General features: G+C 45.5%; 2 protein-coding genes across 3 annotated transcripts; both read right to left on the bottom strand.

The window, feature by feature from the left end:
- Positions 1–6,976: 6,976 nt before the first annotated feature.
- On the bottom strand, positions 6,977–24,591 carry LOC101086611 (keratin, type I cuticular Ha3-II). 2 transcript variants are annotated; one of them, XM_045044400.1, is made up of 8 exons: positions 24,547–24,591; positions 13,147–13,495; positions 11,095–11,177; positions 9,974–10,130; positions 8,776–8,937; positions 8,556–8,681; positions 8,215–8,435; positions 6,977–7,451 (listed from the first exon to the last, which is right to left on the bottom strand). In XM_045044400.1, the coding sequence occupies exons 2-8, from the start codon at positions 13,492–13,494 to the stop codon at positions 7,325–7,327; spliced, it is 1,224 nt and encodes a 407-aa protein (XP_044900335.1). In that variant the 5' UTR covers position 13,495; positions 24,547–24,591; the 3' UTR covers positions 6,977–7,324. The 2 variants fall into 2 exon arrangements, with proteins under 2 accessions (XP_044900335.1, XP_006940406.1); XM_006940344.4 differs by lacking the exon at positions 24,547–24,591 and having other exon boundaries at positions 13,147–13,581.
- Positions 20,812–24,611, bottom strand: KRT34 (keratin 34). The gene is made up of 7 exons (XM_006940343.5): positions 24,198–24,611; positions 24,013–24,095; positions 23,344–23,500; positions 22,305–22,466; positions 22,085–22,210; positions 21,742–21,962; positions 20,812–21,277 (listed from the first exon to the last, which is right to left on the bottom strand). Exons 1-7 carry the CDS (start codon positions 24,543–24,545, stop codon positions 21,193–21,195), a joined length of 1,182 nt encoding a protein of 393 aa, XP_006940405.3. The 5' UTR covers positions 24,546–24,611; the 3' UTR covers positions 20,812–21,192.
- Positions 24,612–25,518: the final 907 nt, after the last annotated feature.

Consider the following 25,518-nt stretch of genomic DNA (forward strand, 5'->3'; position numbering starts at 1 on the left):
AATCAGAAATGCTCATGAATATAGCACAATTTCTGGGGTTTTTTTTCAAGGCATAAGATGAGACTTATTTGGTATCTTAAAGAGAAGCTATGAGGAAAGAATTCAGTTGTGTGCCTAGGTGAAGAGAAAGGCTCCTTACTGCTGTTCTAGCGGAAGACAGCAGAACTCAGGGACATGCTCACAGCAAGAGTCCACGATTCAGCTATAGCTGCAGATCCAAAACCAGGCTGCTTTGCATTTGGCCTTTCTGATCCTCCCTTCCACTTCCTAATGTAAATCCCAAAAGCCAAAATTGTCAGAGAGGGAGAAAATCTTGGAAAAAAAAAGTGATATCAGAGATCATCACGATCATCTTCTCCAAGCCTCTCATTCTATAAATGAGGAAACTGAGGCTCAGAATGGAGAAATGGCTTACTTAGGATCATATAATTAGAAGCCAAATCTGCTAATCCCCATGGATTCCCAGCCCCCATCAGCAGACTGCAGAAATGTTGAATAATTTCACAACCAATATGATCTGTCAACTATTTAGGGGCAGATATCAAAGACAATTAAAAAAAAAAACAGAAAAAACACACTTGTTACCCATAGATATGCCATGTTGAATAAGAATAAAGGGTGAATATGGAAATGATACAATTCAGTGATATTAAGGTTCCTTACTGCCATCCTGATTTCAATCATTATTTCTAAATTGATGATACAATTTTGTTTCAATAGTTTGGAACAACTTAGATATAATTATATCCCAATGATGAAACAACTTAGAACCACAAATAGTGACCCTACTCAAGAGCAGTATAGTTACCCAAAATAACACACAGTCATAACAAAATTAATGTACATGATTTTAACAATGGGGGACAACTGAGAGATAAAAAGAACCACACTATAATGATGACACTGGATGCTTTTAAATGGTAGGGTTATGAATGCTTCCCCCGCCCTTCTCTGTACTTTTTTGTTCTCTCCAAGTTTTTTGAAAACATACCTATTCCTCCTACACAAGCAAAAGGAATAAAATTTACATGAAAAAATCCAAAAGGAAATTCTTGTAAGTGTTCTAAATAAGTAAAGAGTTGTAAAAAAGACCCAAGTAAGTCTCCTATTCCAATATAATCACTAAATTACACTTGAGCTTTGTTGTTCCGGAAATAAAAGTTTTGTCACGATTTTCACTGTCACCCTTGTGATAACTGCTGACTTTGCCAGTTCTGAAGGGGAGCTATTAGGAAGTGAGGAAAGGACACCAAGCTTCCTATGGAATCAAACAATCTGTAGTTCAAAAGTGACTGAGGTGTGGGTATGAGCTTCAGGCAAAGAGAATGACAAAAGGAACAACCCCTGGAAAAATGTTCTCCCAATTTACTGCCAGTCCATAGTCCAAGATCATGTATTAGAATCACCTCACACTGAGCCACACTCTAAGAATGGACTTCCCACACAAATAAAGGATTGTGAAATTTCTCTTCTGGAAATCATGTCTGAGTCAGATAAAGCCTAGAATCTTAGAATGTTGGAGCCACCAAGGGCTCAAGTGGTCATCTCACCCAACTATGTTACAAATGGGAAAACGTTAACCCCAAAGAGGAAGTGATTTGCTTAAGGTCACACAGAGAGTTTGTGAAGAGGCTAGGTTGAAAAACAGTGAATTAGAAATGAGGGACAGGGGACAAGACCTTCAGTCTATATGAGAGAGTTGGAGCTCAGACAACAGGAAAAACCCGTATCTCTCAAGGGACTGTACCCTTAGTGAAAACATGATCTAGAAAAAGAAAAAGAAAAAGAGAAAGAAAAAAGTATGCTCATTGTCACAGAAAGATTTTTTAAAAAAGCTGAACTTTTATTTGGTCTCTAAATTTAAAACATTATGTAAAAGAAGCCAGTCCAAAAACACCACAGATTTTACGATTCTATCCACATGCAATGCCTAAGCTAGGCGACCCTATAGACACCATCGTGGTTGCCTAATTTGAGGTGGGGTGTCCTAGGGAATGACTTCTGGGTAGTGGGTACACGGTATCTATTTGAGGTGATGAAATGTTCTAAAATTGTAATAATGGCTATACAACTCTATGACTACAATGAAAAGCGCTGAATTGTAAACTTCATACAGGGGAATTTTGTGGCATATGAATTATATTTTACATAATATGAATTATACTTCAATAAAGCTATCTTTTAAAAAGGAACTCAGACGTGGAAAATCGAATAAGACAGAAGTAATACACAAACAACACAATGGCTGAGAATGTTCCACTGGTTCTGAAAAGCATGAATCAATTCAAGAAGCACATCAATCCTAATTAGGAAAACAAAACCAGACCCACCCCTAGACAAAATATAGTGAAGCCACACAACACTTCAAGACAAAGAAGCAATCTTAGAAACAAAGAGAGGGGGAAATAAATAAAAGGATTACCAACATGGAACCACACTTAGATGGGTAATATGCTTTTTAGCATCAGCAACAAAATGCGAAAGACAATGGTATGATAATCTTGAAAAGACCGGAGGAAAATAGCCACCCTTCTGGAACTCCACACCGAACTACACCATCGTTCAGGAGGGACCACTAAGAAGAGACATTTTCAGACAGCAACTGGGAGAACTTATCACAGGTACTGTAGGAACTACCAAAGAATGCATTTCAGAAAACAAGAAATTAAAACCAGAAAGGAGGAAGAAAGTGAAAAAAGGATTGGAAGCAAACAACCCAGTAAACATACAGGAAAATCTAAAAACAATAGTAACAATGACCAAATTTTTGAGTGCAAAAACAAGGCAGAACTAGGGGCATCCGGCTGGCTCAGTCAGTTAAGCGTCCGACTTCAGCTCAGGTCATGATCTCACAGTTCGTGAGTCCAAGCCCCTCATTGGGCTCTGGGCTGACAGCTCGGAGCCTGGAGCCTGCTTCATATTCTGTGTCTCCCTCTCTCTCTGTCCCTCCCCCGCTCACGCTCTGTCTCTCTCTCTGTCTCAAAAATAAACAAACATTAAAAAAATTGTTTTAAAAAGGCAGAACTTAAAAAATAAAGAACATAAATCAAAACTTCTTTGCACCTTGTTTTATATGCAAGAAGAGAGAGATTAGTTAAAATTAGCACTATGTCTGCGCATTTAAAAATTAATAAGCATCAACAAAGAAAACAAGATCAAGCTGATAGATCTCAGGAAAGGGGAAAACAATAAGCTAAGAAAGAAATCACAATTGATAGCAAGCACAAAATAAGATTTTAAAAATAAATCCAAGTGTGTCAATAGTAAAATTCAATGCAATAGACTAAACCCTATTTTTCTGTCAGACGTTCAGTGCCCTGACCACCCTACCTGAAAGGCTTCTTCCCCCATCCTTCTCTGTCCCCTTGACACTGTCCCCAGTGTCTTAGTCCATCCAGGCTGCTATTGCAGGTTACCAAAGACTGGGCAGCTTATAAACAATAGAAATCTATCTGTCACAGTCGAGAGGCTGGGAAGCCCAAGATCAAGGCTCCTGCACACTCAGTGTTTAGTGAGGGCCCGCTTCCTGGTTCATAGACAGCAGTATTCTCATAGCAGGAGAGGTGAGGGAGCCCTCTGGGGTCTCTGTTTATAAGGGCTCCAACCCCATTCATGAGGCTCTATCCTCAGGACTAATCAGCTCCTAAAGGCCCCCACTTCCCAATACTATGGGAATCACAATGGGAACTAGGATTTCAACATGAGGATTTGGGGGGCACAGTCTACAGCACCCAGCTTTGTTTTGCTTCTTAGCACTTACCACTTGACATAGTCATGTTTGTCTGACTCTTTTTACTGCCTGTCTCCCCACCTGAACGTAAGTTCCTTGAGAGCAGGTCTTAGTTTCTTTCACTCCCCTGTCCTGACACCCAGGACAGCTTTAGGTCATCGTGGGCATTCCATGATTATTGAGTTGAATTTATTGAATTAATAAGAAACCCAAATGGCCAACCAAAAGATTCTTTAAAGGCTTAATTTCACTAAGAATAAGAAAACTACAAGCTATAACAACACGATGCCATCATACCCACATTTATTGGCAGTATTTGTATCTGTTGGCACTGCACAAATTTGCAAGTGAAAACAGATTGCTGGGTGTACAATTTGATGCTTTTATATACATACACATACATTGTGGAAGGATCACCACAATCCAGCTAAATGACATATTCATCACCTCTACTGGGTCACCTTCGGGTGTGTGTGTGTTTGGGGGGTTGCAGGTGCACGCATGCATGCTGGGAAGATTTAACTTAGGATTTTTCTTCTTAGAAAATTCCCAAAAATACAATACAGTATTATTAACTATTATCACCACACTGTACGTTAGAGCTCTAAGACATACTCATCCCGTATAACTGAAACTTTGTACACTTTGACCAACAGCTCTCCATTTCCATCACACCCCTGGTCCCTGGCAACCACCTTTCTACTCTCTGTTTTTATGAGTTCAACTTCTTTAGATTTCACATGTAAGAGAGAGAGTGCATAAATTAATGCAACATTGTGTGTCAGCTATACTCGAATAGACAAAGGTGTTTTTTTTTTTAATTTTTTAAAAAAATGTTAACAAAAAATAGGCCATGCAGTATTTGACTTTCTGTCTGGCTTATTTCACTTAGCATAATGTCCTCCAAGTTTATCCACTTTGTCACAAATGACAAGATTGCCTTCTTTTTTCCCCTTCCATTGTGTGTGTGTGTGTGTGTGTGTGTGTGTGTGTATAATCTGTATATATATTACAGTTATCTGTGTCTACAGACATTTGTTTCCACTTATGGCTTTTGTGAGCAATGCTGTATTGAACATGGGGGTGCGGTTATAGCTTTGAGACAGTGATTTAATTTCCTTTGGATGTATACCCAAATGTTTTTACCAAGTTGTAAAACAAAACAAAGAAAAAATAAACAAAACAAAACAGATTGCTGGGCCCTACCCCTGGAGTTTTGGAGTTAGTAAGTCTGGGGTAGGACTGAAGAATTTGCATTTCTGACAGCTTCCCAGGTTCCCAGGACCACACTTTGAGAACCACGGCTCTGGAGAGCGACTCACACAGGTACATAAAGAGAGATGTTGACAAGGATGTTCTTGCAACACTGTTTATAATGATTAAAGAAAGGAAGAAACACCCTAACTGTCCTTTAGCAGTGGAATAAGTAAATAAAAACATGATCTGTTTCATTATGAAATACTACAAAGAAGTTAAAATAAATTATAATAATAATGTGTATTAACACAGATAAATCTCAGACACGTAATGTTGAATGGAGAAAATTGATGGCAAGCTTTATACCACTTGTATTTTCTAATTTAAACTGATAATTCACACACACACACACACACACACACACACACACAGTACATGGATACCCTATGTATAATTTTTAGAAGTGTTTAAATTGGAGAATAATATATCACCAAATTTAGAATGGAATTTACCTTCAGGGGGACAGAGGGAGAGAAGAATGGGTAACGGATCAGTTCGAGGTCGACTTGTAACCTTTTTTTCCCAAAAACTAAACCAAACAAACAAAACACACACATAGCAATAGTGTAAATACAGCACAAGGTTACATCTATCAAATCTTTGTTGTGGATTTATAGGTGTCTTATTGTTTTTTTTGTATTTTCAGATGTTTGAAATACTTCATAATTAGCAATTTAAAATAAGAAATAGCACCAGTGCCTTGTTTCACCAGGTGGCAAATCACAGCTCACCGGCAGGGGACTTCAGCGCATGTGTCTTGCCCCATATACGAGGTGAGTAGCCCTGAAACCCACCCAGACAGCTCAGAAATCAATCTGGCTTTGTCCTGGGACAGAGTGATTTCCTTGAACTCCTTTCTCTTCTTCACCAAAGAAATCACTGTGGCAGAGACCAAGATCCAGGACAGCCTCCCCCAGACCTAGTCCTCCCAATTGACAGCCTTGACTAACATAGAGACAACGTTTTGTTTGATGCTTTACACACTGAGCGGTAAGAGAAAGTGTATTTACTGCGCTGAAACATTGGAGCTCTCACTCGCAAGGCAGAGGACTGGGTGTCTGGGAGGCACCTGTCCCTGATAAAGGCAGCTGCTGGTACCCATGGGTGAGTGGTGGTCCCAGCACATACGGAGAACTGATTGCATAGAGTGCAGAAGTGTATTCATAGCACACATGCAGGTGGCTTCTGGGAAGGAAGGATGAGAGGCTGAAGTACACCAGCTGGATCTGGGACATTCTGAGCACAGCGTGGAGGGTCACTCTGTCATTGTCCAGGGCCACGCCTGAGGTCTGGATAAGGGAGTTCCAGCAGCACCAGCGAAATCAACGACACCGGAGCAGACACTAAGGAAGCTAAGTGTGTTAAGACAAGAGTTTATGACCAACACTGGAGCAGCCATCATCCTAGCAGCAGGACATAGTGTCAGCTGCATCTCAAGGAGAGATTACATAACTAGCACTTTAGCCCAAGATGGGACAGTTGGCTTGCATGGACTCAGCACGCACAACTGTGGGAACCATCAACCGTGGCCGGACATCAGGAGGCACCAGCAGGAGCAGGGCACCAGCATAACTGTCACTTCTGGGCTCCTTACCGGGTGCAGAAGAAAGAAAATGAGTTGTGTAGTTCCTGGTACTTGCTCAGTGTCCAATAAATGTTAGCTCCTGTCCTTCTTCTTGCAGGCACTTAGAAAAGAAAAAGGGGAACTTTCTAGAAATGTTACCCACTGTGCATTATTGAGTCAGCTCCCATAGTGAATATACACCATATTCAGGTGAATCCTGTTGACTTAGTGGTCCTACTGGTTTCCAGCAGGCCCAAGCGGACGCTGGGCTCACTGCACCTAATGAATGTTAATTAATGGTGATGAAGCCCTTTGGGGAGAGGATTAATGACACAGTCCTCCTGTGCTTTCAAGTGGTTTTATAAGAAGCACGTACACACAGAGTGAACACTTTGGAAAGAATGAATACAAATGAGAACCATCACTGCTTTGCAAGAGGAAAGTTTATTAGATTTACAAAGGGATTCGGGGAACTGCAAGGAAGGTCAAAGCAACAGAGAGAACCACAACACACGTCGTATGACACCTTCACAGCCCAGACCTGGCAGACCATCAGGTCACAGCATAACTACAAGAGAGCAGCCTTGAATGATGAGGGTCAGGTGGGCTGGGCTCAGTGCCGGGCCACACCTGGGCGCTTGCTCTCCTTCCAGATCGTGATTTATAGGGATGCCTGGGGCTGGCTCCTGTGGCTGATGCTCGTCAGAGAAGCAGGGCTGGCCCATCGATGGCCCCTCTGTCTTCATGCAATCCTCTTGCTGGCCCCTGGATATCTAGCACCCAAAGGTGTTGCAGGGCCCACAGCGGGAGCGTGGGCCACACGGGGCGCAGGGATTGGTGACGCAGGGCCCGATGGGCTTGTCACACGCATTGGTCGTGGCGCAGGGGTTGCAGGGAAGCCTGGGAGACAGAATTAATAGCTCATCAGCATGAGAGGGATCATTTTTAAAAAGGAGGGAGGTCAACCCAAGGAGACAGAAAAAGCAGAAGCCATTCTCCGACATCTTAGGAAGCCAAGCCTTGTTCAGACTGTTCTTCTACAAAGCTCTGAGACAGTGTCAGAGAAGAGCAAAGAAGACTGAGGGTGGGATTCCAGCCCTCATTCTATAACCCTGGAGCTATGGGGAAGTCCCTTCACCCCTCTGAGCCTCAGTCTCCCTGCCTGTAAGATGGGATTGGTAATACCTACCACACAGAATGTGTTCATGAAAACACTGTCATGCTCATATGTGAGATGGCTATACTGTCCCCACTCCGCCTGCCTCGGATGATTCCAACAAGGATCAATGAAATAGTGGATTTGAAACTGTGGTTTAAATCTGAAAGGGCTGCTCAAATACATGTGATGGTTGTTGAGTTTTGTTTTCCCTTTTGCTGTGACAGGCCAGCCGTGAAGGTAGAAGGCTTTATTTACCCATCAGCCTCCAAAAGCTCACCAGCTGGAGAAAACAGTCAAGTCTCCTGAGTATCTTTTGGAAAAGAAAATACTTTTCGGCCAGGCAATGACAACAAAAAAATTCCCTCTACGGTACACTATTGTAACAGAAACCTCTGATCTCTACAGACATGCTGGCCTCTGAAACTTAACCCGAAAAGTCTCTGTTTTGTCCTTGAGTAGAACTATACATGTGCCTTTCAGGGATGATGTCTGCTGGCCACTCACTTGCAGTCCTCGCTCTCCAGCAGGCCCCGGTACGTGTTGATCTCACACTCCAGCCGGGCCTTGACGTCCAGCAGCACCTGGTACTCCTGGTTCTGCCGCTCCAGGTCACAGCGGATCTCGGCCAGCTGGGACTCCACGTTGGTGATCATGCACTGCACCTGGCCCAGCTGGGAGCTGTAGCGCGCCTCGGTCTCCGTCAGCGTGTTCTCCAGGGAGTCCCTCTGTGGGGAACATACGGAATGTCACAGAGCCGCTTCTCAGGGCATCGCCATGGGACTCCAGAGAAGCCACAGGCTTCACCAGGTGAGGAGAGGATGGGCAGCACCCCGAGCGACACCCACCAGGTTGTGCTGGGCCTGCAGCTCAATCTCCAGGGCGTTGACCGTGCGTCTCAGCTCGATGATCTCCGCCTGGCAGGACTGCAGCTGCTCCGCACTGGACACCACTTGCTTGTTCAGCTCCTCGGTCTGAAACAGCACAGGGGAGGAGACAGGGTGAGACCCTGCCTCAAGGGCCGCAAGGTGCCGAGGGGCCCGGGCAGCCGCGTGCTGAGATGCCCACCTGGGTGGTGAACCATTCCTCCACGTCCCTGCGGTTGGTCTCCACCAGGGCCTCATATTGGCTCCTGGTCTCGTTGAGCACGCGGTTCAGGTCCACGGTGGGGGCCGCGTCCACCTCCACGTTGAGGCGGTCTCCGATCTGGCAGCGCAGGGTGTTGACTTCCTGAAGGAGAAGGGAGAGGAATGAACTCAGGAAAAAAAGTCTGTCAATAAACTCTCTTTGAGCAAGTTCAATATGATGGGAAGAAGATTGCAATGAATTTAGGAAGTATGAGTTGAGGCCCAGTTGATGTAGAACCAGCTGAGTTACTTCTGTGTGATACAGGCCTCTTACCTGAGTGTCTTCTCATCTGCATGATGAGGCTGCTTGAAAAAGTGATTGCTAATGTTTCTTCCCAATCCAGGATTCTATCATTTCTTTCTGATTTTCCCTTTGCTCAGTGATAAGCCTAGTATGGTAACTGGTTTATAATTATTGCTACTTCAATACAGAGAAACCAGGCATAATTCCTCCCATTTATTTCCTGGTCTTCTGCCATTATATATTGTATACAGAGTTTCCTCTTCTACGTTAGCCAACTTGACAATACATTATATTTTTAAAAATCTAATGTTTGATACATGCATCTGACATCCTCTATTACATTCAACCATGAGGTCTGAATCACCCATTATTTCAGTTCCTTCATCTCTCATTTTTCCCATTCATCCACCCACCCATCCATTCACCCACCCACCCATCCATCCATTCATCCACCCACCCATCCATCCATCCACCCCCCCCATCCATCCACCCCCCCATCCATCCACCCATCCATCCATCCATCCACCCACTGGGTTCTAGTATCTAGGTGACATAAAACATGAGGGAGTTTGCTGTCTTCTTCCAGTCTTAGTCCTTCATTTGTCACCTTCAAAAGCTAATAGAACTTGTCAAACAGTAGAAAGTACTTTAAATATCTTTGTGTGGACTTTTGGCCGTATATCTGGCCCCAAGGGAAAATAAGTCAGCTGACCACATTCTTTTAGTAAAAGAGGTAAGCTTATGAGCCAGTCCCTGAAAATTCCCCCAAGAGGGTTTTGAGCAAGCAGCAAACTGTTGTGTTAGTTCTGAGGCACTTAGTAAAGACCGACCTTATCCTGCTTGGGGGAGGTATGGAGTGCTCCATTTGGGATGATGGGGGCTGGGACTCCCTCACCTGCTCATGGTTCTGCTTGAGGCTCAGCAGCTCCTCCTTCAGGGACTCCACCTGGGCCTCCAGATCGGACTTGCACAGAGTCAGCTCATCCAGGATCCTGCGCAGGCCGTTGATGTCTGACTCCACCAGCTGCCTCAAGCCCATCTCCGTCTCATACCTGCACACATGCAAAAAGGTCAAAGGGAGTAAAAAAAAAAAAAAAAAAAAGACTTTTTTCCAGGGCTTTACTTGGCTGGCCCAGTCGAATTAATTACATTTTGCAGGTTTTTGAATTTCTAAAAAGTTTTTTGGAAGGGAAAAAAATGCTACCATGCTGAATGAAAAAAGACTTTTCTTCCCTGAGACCCACAGGGAAGGGATTGGTTGGGGGCCTATGTACAGTCTTAATCTGATATTAACTGCATTTGTTCTAAGAGCCCCATGTACAGGCTGCTATGGATTAGGCCTTGTCTTCTTGCCTCTTTCAGTGAGTTGGTGAACTTCATAAGCCTATTATATAGATTGTCTTACCATCCTTTCCAACCACCTTGAAAGCAAACTGATGTAATGAAAGCATTGAATTAGAAATCAGAACCATGGATAGATTCCTTAATGTCTCTGAGCCTTGACTTCTTCATCTATACAATGGAAACCAAGCCAACACTTCACAGGTTGGTCCAAAGATGTAGAAATGGTATAATAATTACAATTACATTGTAAGCTATAAAGTCCCTTAAACATGCAAAGGATTCCTATGATTGTAAAGATCACACCTAGAAAAAAGTCATTGGCTAAAATGGATTTTGCTTCCTATTTTTGTGATTTAGTAACTTTTTTCTGACGGGCTGATAGTGGTGAACCTACACGAAGAAACAGGTGTGAAATTCACTTTTAACCTGGGCCCACATATTAAGTTGAAAAAGAGAATGGGTGGGTAGTTTCTTGCACTCCTTAAAAGGAGGCTTAAAATGCAACATTCTTGCATTCAGTGAGGAAACTGACATTTAACCTGGCTAACCCAATGCAAGAATCCTCCCAGTGTCACCCCAGACATCTGCTTGCTCCCACCCAGGACAGAGTTCATCAGGTCATAAGTCAGCCTGTGTGTTACTAGAGTGCCCTGATCCTCAGAAAAACCTTACTTGGTTCTGAAGTCATCCGCAGCCAGTTTGGCATTATCGATCTGCACCACCAGCCTGGCGTTCTCAGACTTGCTGCACAGGATCTGGGGACAGGATTCATTATGAAATGAGTTATACTGAGAAGGAACGCCTGTGCCTTAAAGTGAAAAGCTTTTTTTTTTTTTTTTCCAAGCACACATTCTTTCCAAATAGCTTTGAGTCTTTTCAGATTTTCAGTTTGGGAATAAAAGGAAGATGAACCAATTAATAGCACTGTTCATTTCAAAACTAAAACAGTCAAGAGGAAATGTGCCCTTAGTCATTAATTCTTCCTCTCCTTGGTCTGCCTCTGGCTTCTTGCAGGAATTGAGCAGATTGGTAATGAGCCTCACTTAGGGTGACCTGTGTCCCAGTTTGCTTAGAATTAGGGGGTTCTTGGGGCACCTGGGTGGCTCAGTGGGTTAGGTGTCCGACTTCGGGTCAGGTCATGATCTCGCGGTTCGTGAGTTCGAGCCCCACATAAGGCTCTGCGCTGATGCCTCGGAGCCTGGAGCCTGCTTAGGATTCTGTGTCTCCCTTTCTCTCTGCCCCTCCCCTGCTCATGCTCTGTCTCTCTCTGTCTCTAAAAAATAAATAAATGTTAAAAAAAAAAAAAAGAAAGAAAGAAATAGGGGGCTCTTGGAAGGCTAAGCCCAGAAGAATCCCAGCCAAATCAGGACAGGTTGGTTTTCCTACCCTTATACCCCTTTACTCCAGCCCTGCTGACCTCTTTCCACTCCCCCTTATATTACCCTTTTCCATGCTTTTGTACAAAGCTTCTCCCTCTATCTGGAATGCCCTGGGATGTCCTTGCCCACCCAGCAAGACCCCTTGAATGACCCACATTCCCCCTCCACCCCGCCCCCAGCTCCCACAGGGGGTCACATCCCCCATGCATGCCCACAGTACTTTGCACGTAGCCTGTTACACTTCTCACCATGTGTTTCCATGTCTGTCTCCCCTATTAGACTGCGAGCTCCTGAAGGAAAGAGACTAGACTATCTTACTCTGAACTTTATCCCCCACTCAAGCACTGTGCCTTGTGTTCAGTAAATAAATATGGGCAAATGAATACATGATCTTCAAATTGCATGGCCCCTTTTCTGGCATTCACTTTGCCAGCACTACTGAGCAGTGACCAGTCAATCCCCTTGGAGAATCAAAGGCTTGCGCCACTGGATATAAACTATTCATCCATCAAAGCCTCCTTAGATATTCCTCTTGTGGGAAGCCCTCCCTGACCTACAGCATGTATGAAGTCTCTCTCTCTGTGCTGACTCTATACTTATCCCCACTTCTGCTCCTGCATTTCTGACCCTGAATTCTCACATGCATGCTTGCTCTAGTGGATGGTACAGGGCCTGTGTATATTAGTGAGGCTAATGGGGTCAACAGCTCTTTTGCTTTGCTATGGACGTAGTCTCTTGCTACAGCTTTGAAAGGCTTTAAATATTTGAGGATCTACTCAGGAAATTCCTAGCTGAACTAATTCAGGTGCATGCTTTTTTAAGCCTATAGGCTTATAGGCCTAAAAACAAGACCAGGATATCATAATAGAACTAAAAAATCAGATGCTCTGGTTTTAGGTAAGAAACATCTTACCTGTCTGATGCCTTATCCTACCCCAGTCTGCATCCTTCCTATAGAGCTTCCCAAACAGATTTCCTAAGATGTCCTACCTAAGCCAATGAAGTCAATGTCTTTATTGGTGTAGCTTTGAACAGCCTTAGATCCATTAAGAAGTTGGTGCGTTAAATTTAAATAAATAGCTAACCTGGGGCGCCTGGGTGGCTCAGCTGGTTGAGCTTCCGACTTGGGCTCAGATCATGATCTCACGGCTTGTGAGTTCGAGCCCCGCGTCGGGCTCTGTGCTGACAGCTCAGAGCCTGGAGCCTGCTTCGGATTCTGTGTCTCCCTCTCTCTCTGCTCCTCCCCACTCACACTCTGTATCTCTGTCTCTCTCACACAAATAAAAACACATTCAAAAAAATTAAACAGTTAACTAAGTCGGCAGTGTGGTGTCCACCCCGTCACCTTCTGCTGGAGCTCCTCGATGGTCCGGAAGTAGGACTGGTAGCTGGGGCACACGAAGGGCACCTGCTGCTGGCACCACTCCCGGATCCTGGTCTCCAGCTCCGCGTTCTCCCGCTCCAGCTGGCGCACCTTCTCCAGGTAGCTGGCCAGGCGGTCGTTCAGGAACTGCATGGTCTCCTTCTCGCTGCCATTGAAGGAGCCCTCGCAGAACCAGCCACAGTTGCCCACGTTGGCGGGGATGTTGCAGGCCCCGGGCAGGGTGCAGGTGTGGCAGCTGGGGGGCACGCAGGGCCGGGAGCAGCAGGTGGAGCGGCAGCTCAGGTTGGGAAGGCAGAAGTTGTAAGGCATGGTGCTGGAGGGCTTTTCAGCAGAGCTCTGAAGGTCAGTTCCAAAGGCTGATTCCTCTCTCTGGTGTAAGCCCTGGTCCTGTCCAGAGCTTTATATTCTGTCAGCAGTGGGTGTGGTGACCACATGCAGCATTACCCGCCTTTTACCTTATTTACCCATTTTTCCACTTGTTATTTAGCCACCTCACACGAGTCCTTCACCTCATAAAACGTTTTACTCTGGCTTCCTGCTAAGTCAGGACTCCTCGCCAATTATGCTGGTTGGTTAAGTAAGACCTTCAAAGTGACCAACCCATGACCTTGTCAACAGCAGCGCTTATTCATAGGGTTTTGAGTTAGAGTGACAGCTGTCCCCTGTCCCCCAGAGATGGAGGCACTTCTGTGCCTCTTTCTCCTAAAGGAGGAAACATTTGTGCCTCATCCAGCTCCCATTCAGTGAGGGCTCTGTGAGGAAAGCCACTTAAGGAAGCCTGCCTGGAAACTGGACTGTTCAGTAGGGAATCCTGGAAGCTGAGATCAGAGCAGACCTGTGAGGCCATCCTGTTCAACAGCCCTTTGCCCTTGCATGCGGACCAGTCGGAGGCAACTCTCTGCTCTCCTTAGAGGGGCTGCAGGAAGCCCCTCCACCCACCACCAGACTCCATTTCTACTGTTACTCAGTGGTCAGCAACGTTAAGGAAACAAACAACTTGGGAGTACCCACCCTGCATGAAGAATGTATTGTGTGCTTACACACAACAGGAGTGTTATCAGAATGGCACCGGATTCCTGAGGACCACTGTTCGATGCACCTCATATGCATTATTTCCTTCCGGCCTCACAAAACCCTGCAGGGTTTGTAGAGGAGGACCCCAAGCCTCTGAGAGGTTGCCTATGGTCCCAGGGCTCCCACACTGTGAGCCAGCATTCAACCCCAAACCTCTCTGACTCCAACAGCCACGCTCTCTCCATCACACCACTGTCTCTTCCAGTCTCCTCACTACTGACTTGCAATAATGCGCAAGTGGACAGAGTTCAGTGAAGCTCAATCACTACCAGGCACTATCCCCTCCTACATTAGAGAGGGCCAAGAAACAAAAGCCTGTTCTCCATCAAAGAACCAAAGGTCCTTTCCATTCTACTGGAAGGAAGTCTGCTAAATGAGAAAGTGTAATACCTGCTAAAAGCTTGGAAAAAAAAAAAAAGAAACCTTTGGTTGATTTGACAGAGAAACATCTGAGCCCAGTTCTCCAAAGGATGTGATCCTGAAAAACCACCACGCCATGACATGCTTAGTAGCATCTTTGACCATCAATATATTTCTGCCCCGGTGCTATTCCAGATGGAGATATGAACTCTGAGGATTTTACGTTTCATCTATCGGCACTCAAAATAGGACAGAGACACCTTAAAGCAATTCCTTCTGGAAGCTATGTGCTCATTCCTCCTGTATAGCCACCGCTCACATCACCTCTTCTACAAAGCTGACCTCACACTCTGGGACACTTTCTTTTGGTTAGCCTCATTGAAGACAAATCTTCATCTTCTGAGAGTGTGTCTCTTTTTGAAACTCGCCGGATATCATTTGGAACCAAGCCTAGTAAGTGGGATAAGCAACGGAATTTGGTAGCAGCTTTAATGGGTCAGAAACACATTGGGACTGTAAAATAATAATGTACTCTTTCTTGGGTGATTCTGAAAGTCATTGCCAACATGAAGCTTCAGATCTGCTCCCATAAAGGGCAGCGAATTTGGAGTAAGTGTGGAGTCTCCCAGAAGGTAATGCTTTGAAGACACTGACATCCTTACCCACGTTCACAATCCACAACTCTCTGCCTCTCCTGCCTGAATCTCTACATTTAGAGAGAGATCAGACGGGCGTGCTAGTTTAAAATCAGTACCAGTAACATAAAGCAAATAGCTTTCATCAGATTCATCTTTTCTGTTTCGCTCCTTCTTCTATTTCCCAACCTTCCAAAGAGGAAAACCGAGACAATGGCACTTTTTTAAAGAATAGGAGAGATGCTGTATTCTGGATTGATAAATATGTCCGCAGGGATTCCTAAACCATGATGGCAGCTTCTGCCTCAGAACAAAATGACCCAGAGATAAGTACCCTGTATCTTCAAAAGTGGAAGGTAGAGTTTAGAAAACATGACTACTCCCACCTCTTGAGCAAAAATAACCATGATTGCTGCATACCTACATGGTAATTAGATTATAATAGTTGAGAGGACTTGGGTTTATTTAGAAAAGAGCCAAGTTTTATTGACAGAGTTTATTTAGAAAAGAGCCAAGTTTTATCTCCCAAGATTTCTGGAAGGCAGTTGTTTTTTATTTATTCCACTTACTGTGTGCTTGAATCCTTCCCTTTACATAAGCAATGTCATTGTCTCTAGTTAATGACCCTTCAATAAACATGATGAGCAGATCAAATCCTAACAAACAAAAAAGTTTTAGACCTGCCTGTGTAATTGTGGCAGACGCCACAGTAAGGCTTCTGGTCTCCAGATGTGAGAAAATTGCACTTGAGGTTAAAAGATACTATTTATTATGGAAGCCAAGACTATATCCGTGGGAGAGATCACATGCCAACCCACTGGAGGCACTCAACCACAGAGTAGATTCAGCGCAGATCTACTGAGACCATCTTCCCATGGCAGAACTTTAAAGGTATTAGGAAGCCTCCCTCCTCCTTCCCAAAACCATCTTCTCTGATGGCCAGGTACTAGCACTTGAAATTCTCACCACGAGAAACATAAATTGCATTACTTGGGAAATGCAAAGTAACATACTGGGCCACTTACAGATTAATTCTATTTTAATGTAGACAAATGGCAAGAAGAGACCAGGAGTGCCATCGCTGGGCACACATAGACCAAGATACTGATGTTTGCCTAAAGATGAAGAGTTATTCACTGGAAAATCCGAAAAGCAGAAACACTGTTCATTACCAACCCTAGCCCACCCTGCTGGGCCAGCCCCAGTTAGAGCTGCTTGTAAGAACAAGATATAGGGCTTCCATAGACTATTCCATAGAAGTGTCTATTGCCAGTTTATCAACCACTCAGTCTTACCACATTGAAGGGAGCAATTGTCACGGTGATCCAGGAATTAAACCAACAGGTTTGGCTTTGGGAAGATGTTCAAACTAGATTTTCAATGAGGAACAAGCAGAGGAGGATATGCAGAATGAGCTAGGTCAATGCTAATATGGGCTGATCAAAATGCATCCCGAAATAGGATTCAGAGCCCATCACTCAAATCCTCTCCAGAACTGCTGTTCTGTCCCTTACAGTCAGTCTTCGACTCCCAGTGGGAATGGAGTTTGGAGGTCCTTAAGGGACCAAGCCACATCATAAAAATGCAAAGCTCATCAGTATGTTTTTAACTCTATCCAGTCTAGAATAGAGAAGTCAAGAAGAATGTGAAAAAAAATCCAAGACAATATAACTTAATGGTCCTAATCTGCGAAAGCTGGATTCAGGAACCACTCAGAGAAGGAATGAACACCTGTTTATGTGACTGCTCTGCATACCAAAGGGAAGAGCAGGTGCTAAAACATTTTGAAAGTTCCACAGAGGGGGCACCTGGGTGGCTCATTCAGTTATGCCTCTAACTTCGGCTCAGGTCATGATCATGGGTTTGAGCCCATGTTGTGTCGGGCTCAGCACTGACTGCTCAGAGCCTGGAGCCTGTACAGATTTTGTGTCTCCCTCTCTCTCTCTCTCTCTCTCTCTGCTCCTCCCCCACTTGTTCTCTCTCTCCCCCCCATCTTTTTCTCTCTCTCTCAAAAATAAATAAACACGTGGGGCGCCTGGGTGGCGCAGTCGGTTAAGCATCCGACTTCAGCCAGGTCACGATCTCGCGGTCCGTGAGTTCGAGCTCGGCGTCAGGCTCTGGGCTAATGGCTCGGAGCCTGGAGCCTGTTTCCGATTCTGTGTCTCCCTCTCTCTCTGCCCCTCCCCCGTTCATGCTCTGTCTCTCTCTGTCCCAAAAATAAATTTAAAAAAATAATAAAATAAATAAATAAATAAACACTTAAAAGAGTACACAGAAGATAAAGCAAAGTAAGCTTCATGTTTAGTATGAATACATTGTGTTGAACGTTTGTGTTAAGTTCACTATTAAGTTGGTAACTTGAAACAGATGTGAAAGTCACTGAACTATGACTTCTTTCCTCAGCAACCTATAGACCCTGCTCTCTCTATGGTCACCAGTGATCTCCCTATTACTATGTCCACTGACTTGTCTGAATTCTCCTCTTTCTCTCCCTTCAAGAGAGACAATATCTTCACCTAATTGAAGCCTAGTGTAAACCATAGAATACTGTAAGTGGAATAAATAAGGAACCATAACACTAATGAGGATTCATGAGAAGGATGCCATTGACCATTCCCTCATCAAAACCCCAATTTCTTTTGACTTCTTTTTTTAAATTTTTTTAATGTGTATTTATTTTTTGAAAGAGAGAGATGGAATGTGAGCAGGGGTGGTGGGGGGCAGCGAGAGAGGGAGACACAGAATCTGAAGCAGGGTCCAGGCTCTGAGCTGTCAGTACAGAGCCCAATGAAGGGCTCAACTCATGAACCGTGAGACCATGACCTGAGCCGAAGTCAGACGCTTAACCAACTGAGCCATCCAGGCACCCCTTTTTTTTTTTTTACTTTTGTGTTGTTTCAGCTTCCCACTCCAACTGCTTTTAACCAGATATCACCTCTCTCCTTGGGGACTGGGCCAAATCGAGAAGGAACCTCACGTCAGGGATTTTGGAGAGCCTGAGGCCACTCTGTCATTTCTACCAGTGGTTCCCAAGGTTGTCCATAGTGTAACATCATCCCCTTGACAGTCTTAACAACTCCTATGGTTCTAACTGATCATCTCTGTTTAGGTAACTCTCCGACGTCTCTCCCAAATCCAGTCATTCTCTTCCAGCTTTCTCCACTGGAGCCCCACTGGTGTTTTATTTTCTCAGGCTCAAAAAATGTCTCTCAAGTTGACCCAAAGCAGGTATTCAATCAGTACTAGTTTCCTTCCTTCCCTTTCCATTGTTCCTCTACCCCCAATTTGCTTCCACATCCCAGGCTGTGCCTCTGAAATCCACCCCGCCCTTGGCTCCCCAACCACCACCCCCATCTCAGTCCTGTTGTCTCTCACCAGCCTCCCAATGATTCTTCCTTCTTTTCCACCCAATCTCACCAACTTCTAGGACTCATCACAACCCGCCTTATACATAGCTCTCGATAGATCATGTCCCAAACTTCCTTACAAATAAATCTCACAGGGGCACCTGGGTGGCGCAGTCGGTTAAGCGTCCGACTTCAGCCAGGTCACGATCTCGCGGTCCGTGAGTTCGAACCCCGCGTCAGGCTCTGGGCTGATGGCTCAGAGCCTGGAGCCTGTTTCCGTTTCTGTGTCTCCCTCTCTCTCTGCCCCTCACCCGTTCATGCTCTGTCTCTCTCTGTCCCCAAAATAAATAAACGTTGAAAAAAAAATTAAAAAAAAAAAAACAAATATATCTCACAGATAACCATGAAAAGCACTGCCAGATATGGTACTCCATGACTACTTTTCAGTTTCATCATCAGCCACCATATTTATGCTTTGCTCCAGTTAGAAATTGGTCTGCCGAGCTCTAGACACATTTCCTGCTTCCTCTTCTCCTTACCAGGCAACGTTCATGTTTGGGAAAACTTTCCCTCTTGTCAGACCTGCATATACTCATCTGTCCAAACATACCCCATCAAACTTCGTTTCAGAATTATGCTAATATCATACAGTAATCGTTGACTGAAGTTGGAACAAGGGAAGTATATTAAGTTTTAATAACCTTCTCATGAATCCTCATTAGTGTTACTGTTCCTTTATTCCACGTACAGTATTCTGTGGTTTACACTGGGCTATAACTGGGTGATGATATTGTCTCTCTTGAAGGATAGGCAGACAGTATTCATATGAACAGAATATTTGGGTTTTCAAAGCTCTGATTGAGCGCTACCTCCTCTCTCTTTTTACCACTCTCTCACACTTAAACTATAGAAATAATTCCTGAAATCATATAGTTTTTCTCTCACAGGTCAGATATGTATCATTCTTTACTTACACCTTTCTTGGGCCACATGGATGTTTGTCTGCATAAGGGTTGTCTCTTTGTCTTGTCCATTCTAGACTGTGAACATGCCGTGGGCCAGGACCAGGGCTCATTTATTTGTGTATTCTCAGTGCTCCACATGGAGCATACACAACAGATGGTTGGTTGCAGTTGTGTAGGTTAGATAGGGCCAAATCGAATGAAGACTTGACACAGTGACCAAGAGAATTGAGAGCTCTAATAATTCAGATATGAATCACATGGGAGGTAGGGTTCATGTCTGTTGGGGGAGACAATGAGCACTGGTCTTTCTTGAAATTATAAGAAATAAAATGATACAGAAGTTACAGAAGAACATTGTAGATAGGAGAGAAGACCTAGAGGAAAGAGGGAACTTGAAAAGAGGGGGAGGTGGGGAGATGCGCTTACCTGCATTTAAAGGGTCTTTAGATTACGAAGTGTTGGGTGTAACAAGTGGGTAACAAGAGGAACCAGTTTGATGAAGATAAGTTTCAGTCCAATTAAATGTGATGTGGCAGCCTAGTATCAAGTGAAACTGTCCTATGGGCAACTAAAGACCTGGGACTTGAACTAAAATGAGAGCAAGATTCGGAGTTGTCAGCATAGAGGTGCTAGTTCTTCCTGAACGGGGATGGAGGAGAAAAAAACACACCTGAGGATCTAGGCATTTCCTCCAATTGGGACAGAAAGGAGAAGGCAGGCTAATCAGGAGCTGGAAAATGGGTAGCAGGAGATATAACGAGAGAACCCAGAGTGTGCTGGTTTATGGAAATCATTGAAAGCACGTCTTCAGGGAAAGGCAGGTAATCTACAGTGGGGATGCAGGTACAGTTGACAGGTTGAAAGGAGAGGGTAGCTACTCTTTGAGCAGTTTCTACAGAAGCTGGTCTTTAAGCAGTTTACAAGAAAGGGAAACGGAAAATCAACCCCTGAATGATGAGGATGACCGTGAGAAATAGCAGTCAGATCTGGGGAGGACTCAGTATTGCCAAGGACCCTGCATCCAAGGAAAGAGGGGCATGAGTGTTGGAGGCCAGGTTTCCTTCATGGTCACCCCTTGGCAGGAGCTTCCCAGGAGAACAGTCCCTCCCCCCTCCAGCAGTATTTACCAGTGGAGCATAATGGCTGGAGTTAGTCATTTAACCCATTTCATCCTAACAAAGGGACGTTTTTATGAAATAGCCACAACAGGTACTTTACAGTGCATAAATATGAATGAGAAACACATTTACTATGCCAGAGAAATGAAGTTTATTGGGAAGTAAATGAAGTAGCTTCCTTGAATTCCAGAGAATACCAAAGAAGCAAGAAAAACAGGAAACACAATACATACAGGAAATGCCCTAAAAGTAATACCTGGAGCTCAGACACCATGGAGGTGGACATCTTCAGAAACAAAGACACTCGAACTTCAACAGAAAGGGATTTCCCAGACATTGGAAGTTAACCATGTGTGCCTTTGCTTGTTGAATCTGGAAGGCATTTTCATGTCTAGAGATATCATATTTGGCATGGCTAGGCTCCAAAGAAGGCAAGACCCGAGGACCTTTCCTTTGCTTGATCAGAGTGGCTTCATTGTTGTCTTCAAAGAGGGTGCAAGTTCTTAAATTAAGAGCAACGCGTTTGAGAGGCACCACAGGACCCACAGGAATTGCCACAAGCGTTGGTGGTAGCACATGGGTTGCAGGGAAGCCTGGGAGGACACAGAGGTTTAGAGAGGATTGGGGATGGTTGTGGAGAGAGCCCTAAGGTGCCTAATGAGACAACCCATGAACTCTCAGTGGTTGGAGATAGTTGGAATCAAATTTGATTGCCATCGAATCCTTCTCCCCATCCCAGAATGCCATGTGCTGAGGTGGAAATTGTCCTTTTGAAAAATATGTTACGCTCTTGAGCTCTCCTGAAAACAATACACGCTGTCTTACCCAACAGTTATTGTTGCAACAATCTGTCCACCACCACTTCTCTATCATTAGCTCCCTGATGCAGGGGATGTATGCCCTTCACCTCTGACCTTCCTTTTCTGCTTAACTGTCACATCATGGACTCTATACATGCACGTTGTTCTGTGAGTTGAAAACGTGGCCACCATGTGTATGCTCACAATATCTCGTAGTCCCACCACATGTCCTCCAGAGTTCTTTGCCTTGCACTCACTTGCAATCCTCGCTCTCCAACAGGCCCCGGTACGTGTTGATCTCGCACTCCAGCCGGGCCTTGACGTCCAGCAGCACCTGGTACTCCTGGTTCTGCCGCTCCAGGTCACAGCGGATCTCGGCCAGCTGGGACTCCACGTTGGTGATCATGCACTGCACCTGGCCCAGCTGGGAGCTGTAGCGCGCCTCGGTCTCCGTCAGCGTGTTCTCCAGGGAGTCCCTCTGTGAGGGGAACATACAGAATGTCACAGAGCCGCTTCTCAGGGCATCGCCATGGGACTCCAGAGAAGTCACAGGCTTCACCAGGTGAGGAGAGGGTGGGCAGCACCCCGAGCGACACCCACCAGGTTGTGCTGGGCCTGCAGCTCGATCTCCAGGGCGTTGACCGTGCGTCTCAGCTCGATGATCTCCGCCTGGCAGGACTGCAGCTGCTCCGCACTGGACACCACTTGCTTGTTCAGCTCCTCGGTCTGAAACAGCACAGGGGATGAGACAGGGTGAGACCCTGCCTCAAGGGCCGCAAGGTGCCGAGGGGCCCGGGCGGCCGCGTGCTGAGATGCCCACCTGGGTGGTGAACCATTCCTCCACGTCCCTGCGGTTGGTCTCCACCAGGGCCTCATATTGGCTCCTGGTCTCGTTGAGCACGCGGTTCAGGTCCACGGTGGGGGCCGCGTCCACCTCCACGTTGAGGCGGTCTCCGATCTGGCAGCGCAGGGTGTTGACTTCCTGAGGGAAGAAAAGGAAGAAATGAACCACAGAAATGGATCTGCTGTATATCTTCCTACTGTAGGACAGTGAGAACAACCCTGCCAAAAATGTATATCCTGATCATTCCCAAAGACTGACACAGATACGATGTAGGATTAGACCCAAATAGGGATCACATCAATATATTTCCCAAAAAAACTGAAAAAAGCTCACATTTCCAATAAGACTCAAGTCCAAACTCCCTGGCCTGTGCAAATCCTACCTCATTTCCCAACTCACCCCTATAGGTAATGCATGCCCAGCCATATCAATCCATGTGCCAAACTCTAATATACCTGCTCTTCCACTCTGTGTCTTTGCTCAGTCTCTTCCCCCAGATTGAAACATCCAAGTGTGAAAGCCTCCTCCTTCCCATGACATGTCTCTGAGAACATTCCCTGTCTCCTTCCAGGTAGACTGGACTATTCCCTGCATATGTTGCTCATACTTCTCATATGGAACTACTTTCCTCTGCCCGTATTCTACCATCGTTTGTACATAGCCATCTGCCTAGACCACTGGGAGCCCGTTGAAGAGAGGGAACATGTCTTAGTTCTTTTTTTCCCTCCATCTCTACCACCAAATTTAAAAACTAACAGTGAGCAGCAGCGAGCAGGGCTCAATAAATGGATGCCTTTTCTCAGCATCTCCAACACCTGCCCAACCTCACCCAGTTGCTGGAGAATAAGCAACCCACCTCCCTACATGCTATGGGTATAGTATCATCATTCTCTGAAGACTCTTGAGTTCTTCAGAGAAGAGTCCCAGCTCAAGAAGCCTGATGGCACTTGCCTCCTGGTTGCTGATGCTAAAGGCTTGGATCTGAAACCTACTTTTTTTTTCCTTTTCCTCTCACCTCCTCGTGGTTCTTCTTGAGGCTCAGCAGCTCCTCCCTCAGGGACTCCACCTGGGCCTCCAGGTCAGACTTGCACAGAGTCAGCTCGTCCAGGATCCTGCGCAGGCCGTTGATGTCCGACTCCACCAGCTGCCTCAAGCCCAGCTCCGTCTCGTACCTGCACACACAGATCAGAAAGGATGAGGCAGGAAAGAAGCCGGTCCCCTGTTCTGTGTCTTGTGTGCATGGACTGGCCTCCATCTCTTTGAGCTGGTACACTTTTCTCCCCCTTTTCTTCCATGTTTCCCTCAAGCTCTGCACAGATTGGAGAGGCCCCTGACTCACCCTAACACCAGAAGGTCCCCACAAGAACTCATGAGATGGAGTCTCTCATTTTCCTCTCAATTTTGTTGGTTAATATACCACCACTCCCCATAAAACAGTCTCTTTCAATCTCTGAATTTGGGGATTTAAGAAGGCCTTCCAGAGATAGAAATATAGGCTGAAGTGCACCCAGCATATGAGTCTGGATCTCTGTTTGAAACCAGTTTTAGATAAAGCCAGGCTTGAGAAGAGAAATCAAAAGGGAAAAATGGCTGCCTCTCCCCTTCCAGGAAATGTTAGTCCCACGGGGCCATGAGAGAGCCATAAGGACCTTAGGGGTCACCTAGCCTAAAAGTCTCAACCTACTTGGTTCTGAAGTCATCAGAGGCCAACTTGGCGTTGTCAATCTGCACCACCAGCCTGGCATTCTCAGACTTGGCACACAGAATCTGAAAACAAGATTCTACTGTGAGGGCCACTTGAACTTGAGAATGTCTTATTGTTCAAAGACAGTCAGCTGCTGCTGTGCCCCCACATGGCACCCCCCTCACCTTCTGCTGGAGCTCCTCGATGGTCCGGAAGTAGGACTGGTAGCTGGGGCACACGAAGGGCACCTGCTGCTGGCACCACTCCCGGATCCTGGTCTCCAGCTCCGCGTTCTCCCGCTCCAGCTGGCGCACCTTCTCCAGGTAGCTGGCCAGGCGGTCGTTCAGGAACTGCATGGTCTCCTTCTCGCTGCCATTGAAGGAGCCCTCGCAGAACCAGCCGCAGTTGCCCACGTTGGCGGGGATGTTGCAGGCCCCAGGCAGGGTACAGGTGTGGCAGCTGGGGGGCACGCAGGGCCGGGAGCAGCAGGTGGAGCGGCAGCTCAGGTTGGGAAGGCAGCAGTTGTAAGGCATGGTGCAGGGAGAGGTGATGGAGAGCAAGTAAGCTAATCTAGGTGGATGTGGTGAGGTTTGAGTTTCTCCTTCCTCCATGGTCCTTTTATACCCTTAATGGTGGGTGGGGGTTGGCATACAGCATAATTTCCTTTCCTAATGCTTCAGCTAATTTTTTCTCCAAAATATGCTAGTTAGATGCCTGCAAAGAGTCTCCTCAACCCATAAAATTATTCCATTTAGCTTGTGTCACACCAGGTTCCTCATGGGTGCTAGTGGTTGGTGAAATCAGAATTTCATCAGATGGCTTCAAAGGAGACAGAATCATCACAACCCCAAATGGCTCTCTCCATTACTCAGAGGGTAGGACAGCCAGGGACATGGGGTGGAGTTGTTTGGAACTCCTCACCCATGAGGTTATGCCACTAGATTCCCTGGAAAGAGAGTCTGGAGTGAACAGTCTTCCAAGGGCTCTCTTTTCCCAGTCCTACCCATGGTTCAGTGTTTGGTTCAACTTGACTTCATCGCAGAAATTTGTCCTGTATTAGTTGCAAGAAACCTGGGCCCTACTTATGAGAGTATTAATTGGGGCTGTGGAAATTTATCAATACATGGAGACTGAAAACAATGGAGTGTTCATGGCTAGGAAGTAAAACTGGCTGGCTGGGTGGGAATAGCCCTGAAGCAGATATCAGCAAACTAGGGCCCACAGACCAAGTGCTGCCTCCTGCCTTTCTTTCTAAATATAGTTTTATTGGCACAGCCATGGTCATTTATTTAGGTATTGTCTATGGCTGATTTTGTTCTACAATGGCAGAATTGAATAGTTGTAACAGGGACCATATGGTTTGCAAAGCCTAAAATATTTAGTCTCTGGCCCTTTATAGAAAAAGTTTACAAAACTGTACTGAAGCAACAATCTTCCTAAAGATGAGAAGAAGAAATATCTGGAAGGAAAATTATGCCTGGACTAGTCCATAGAGAGAGTTCAAGT

This window comes from Felis catus, chromosome E1, assembly GCF_018350175.1.
Source record: "Felis catus isolate Fca126 chromosome E1, F.catus_Fca126_mat1.0, whole genome shotgun sequence".
Classification (NCBI taxonomy): domain Eukaryota; kingdom Metazoa; phylum Chordata; class Mammalia; order Carnivora; family Felidae; genus Felis; species Felis catus.

Excerpts from the sequence above, each read along its gene's own strand:
- LOC101086611 (XM_045044400.1), bottom strand. The coding sequence starts at position 13,494 with ATGCCTTACAACTTCTGCCTTCCCAACCTGAGCTGCCGCTCCACCTGC. Across the intron at positions 11,178-13,146 it reads TCGAGGAGCTCCAGCAGAAG|ATCCTGTGCAGCAAGTCTGA; the intron begins GTGACGGGGTGG and ends TCCTGTCCCCAG. Across the intron at positions 8,938-9,973 it reads TCAAGCAGAACCATGAGCAG|GAAGTCAACACCCTGCGCTG; the intron begins GTGAGGGAGTCC and ends CTTCTCCTTCAG.
- KRT34 (XM_006940343.5), bottom strand. The coding sequence starts at position 24,545 with ATGCCTTACAACTGCTGCCTTCCCAACCTGAGCTGCCGCTCCACCTGC. Across the intron at positions 23,501-24,012 it reads TCTGATGACTTCAGAACCAA|GTACGAGACGGAGCTGGGCT; the intron begins GTAGGTTGAGAC and ends CTGTGTGTGCAG. Across the intron at positions 21,963-22,084 it reads TGCAGGCCCAGCACAACCTG|AGGGACTCCCTGGAGAACAC; the intron begins GTGGGTGTCGCT and ends TTCCCCTCACAG.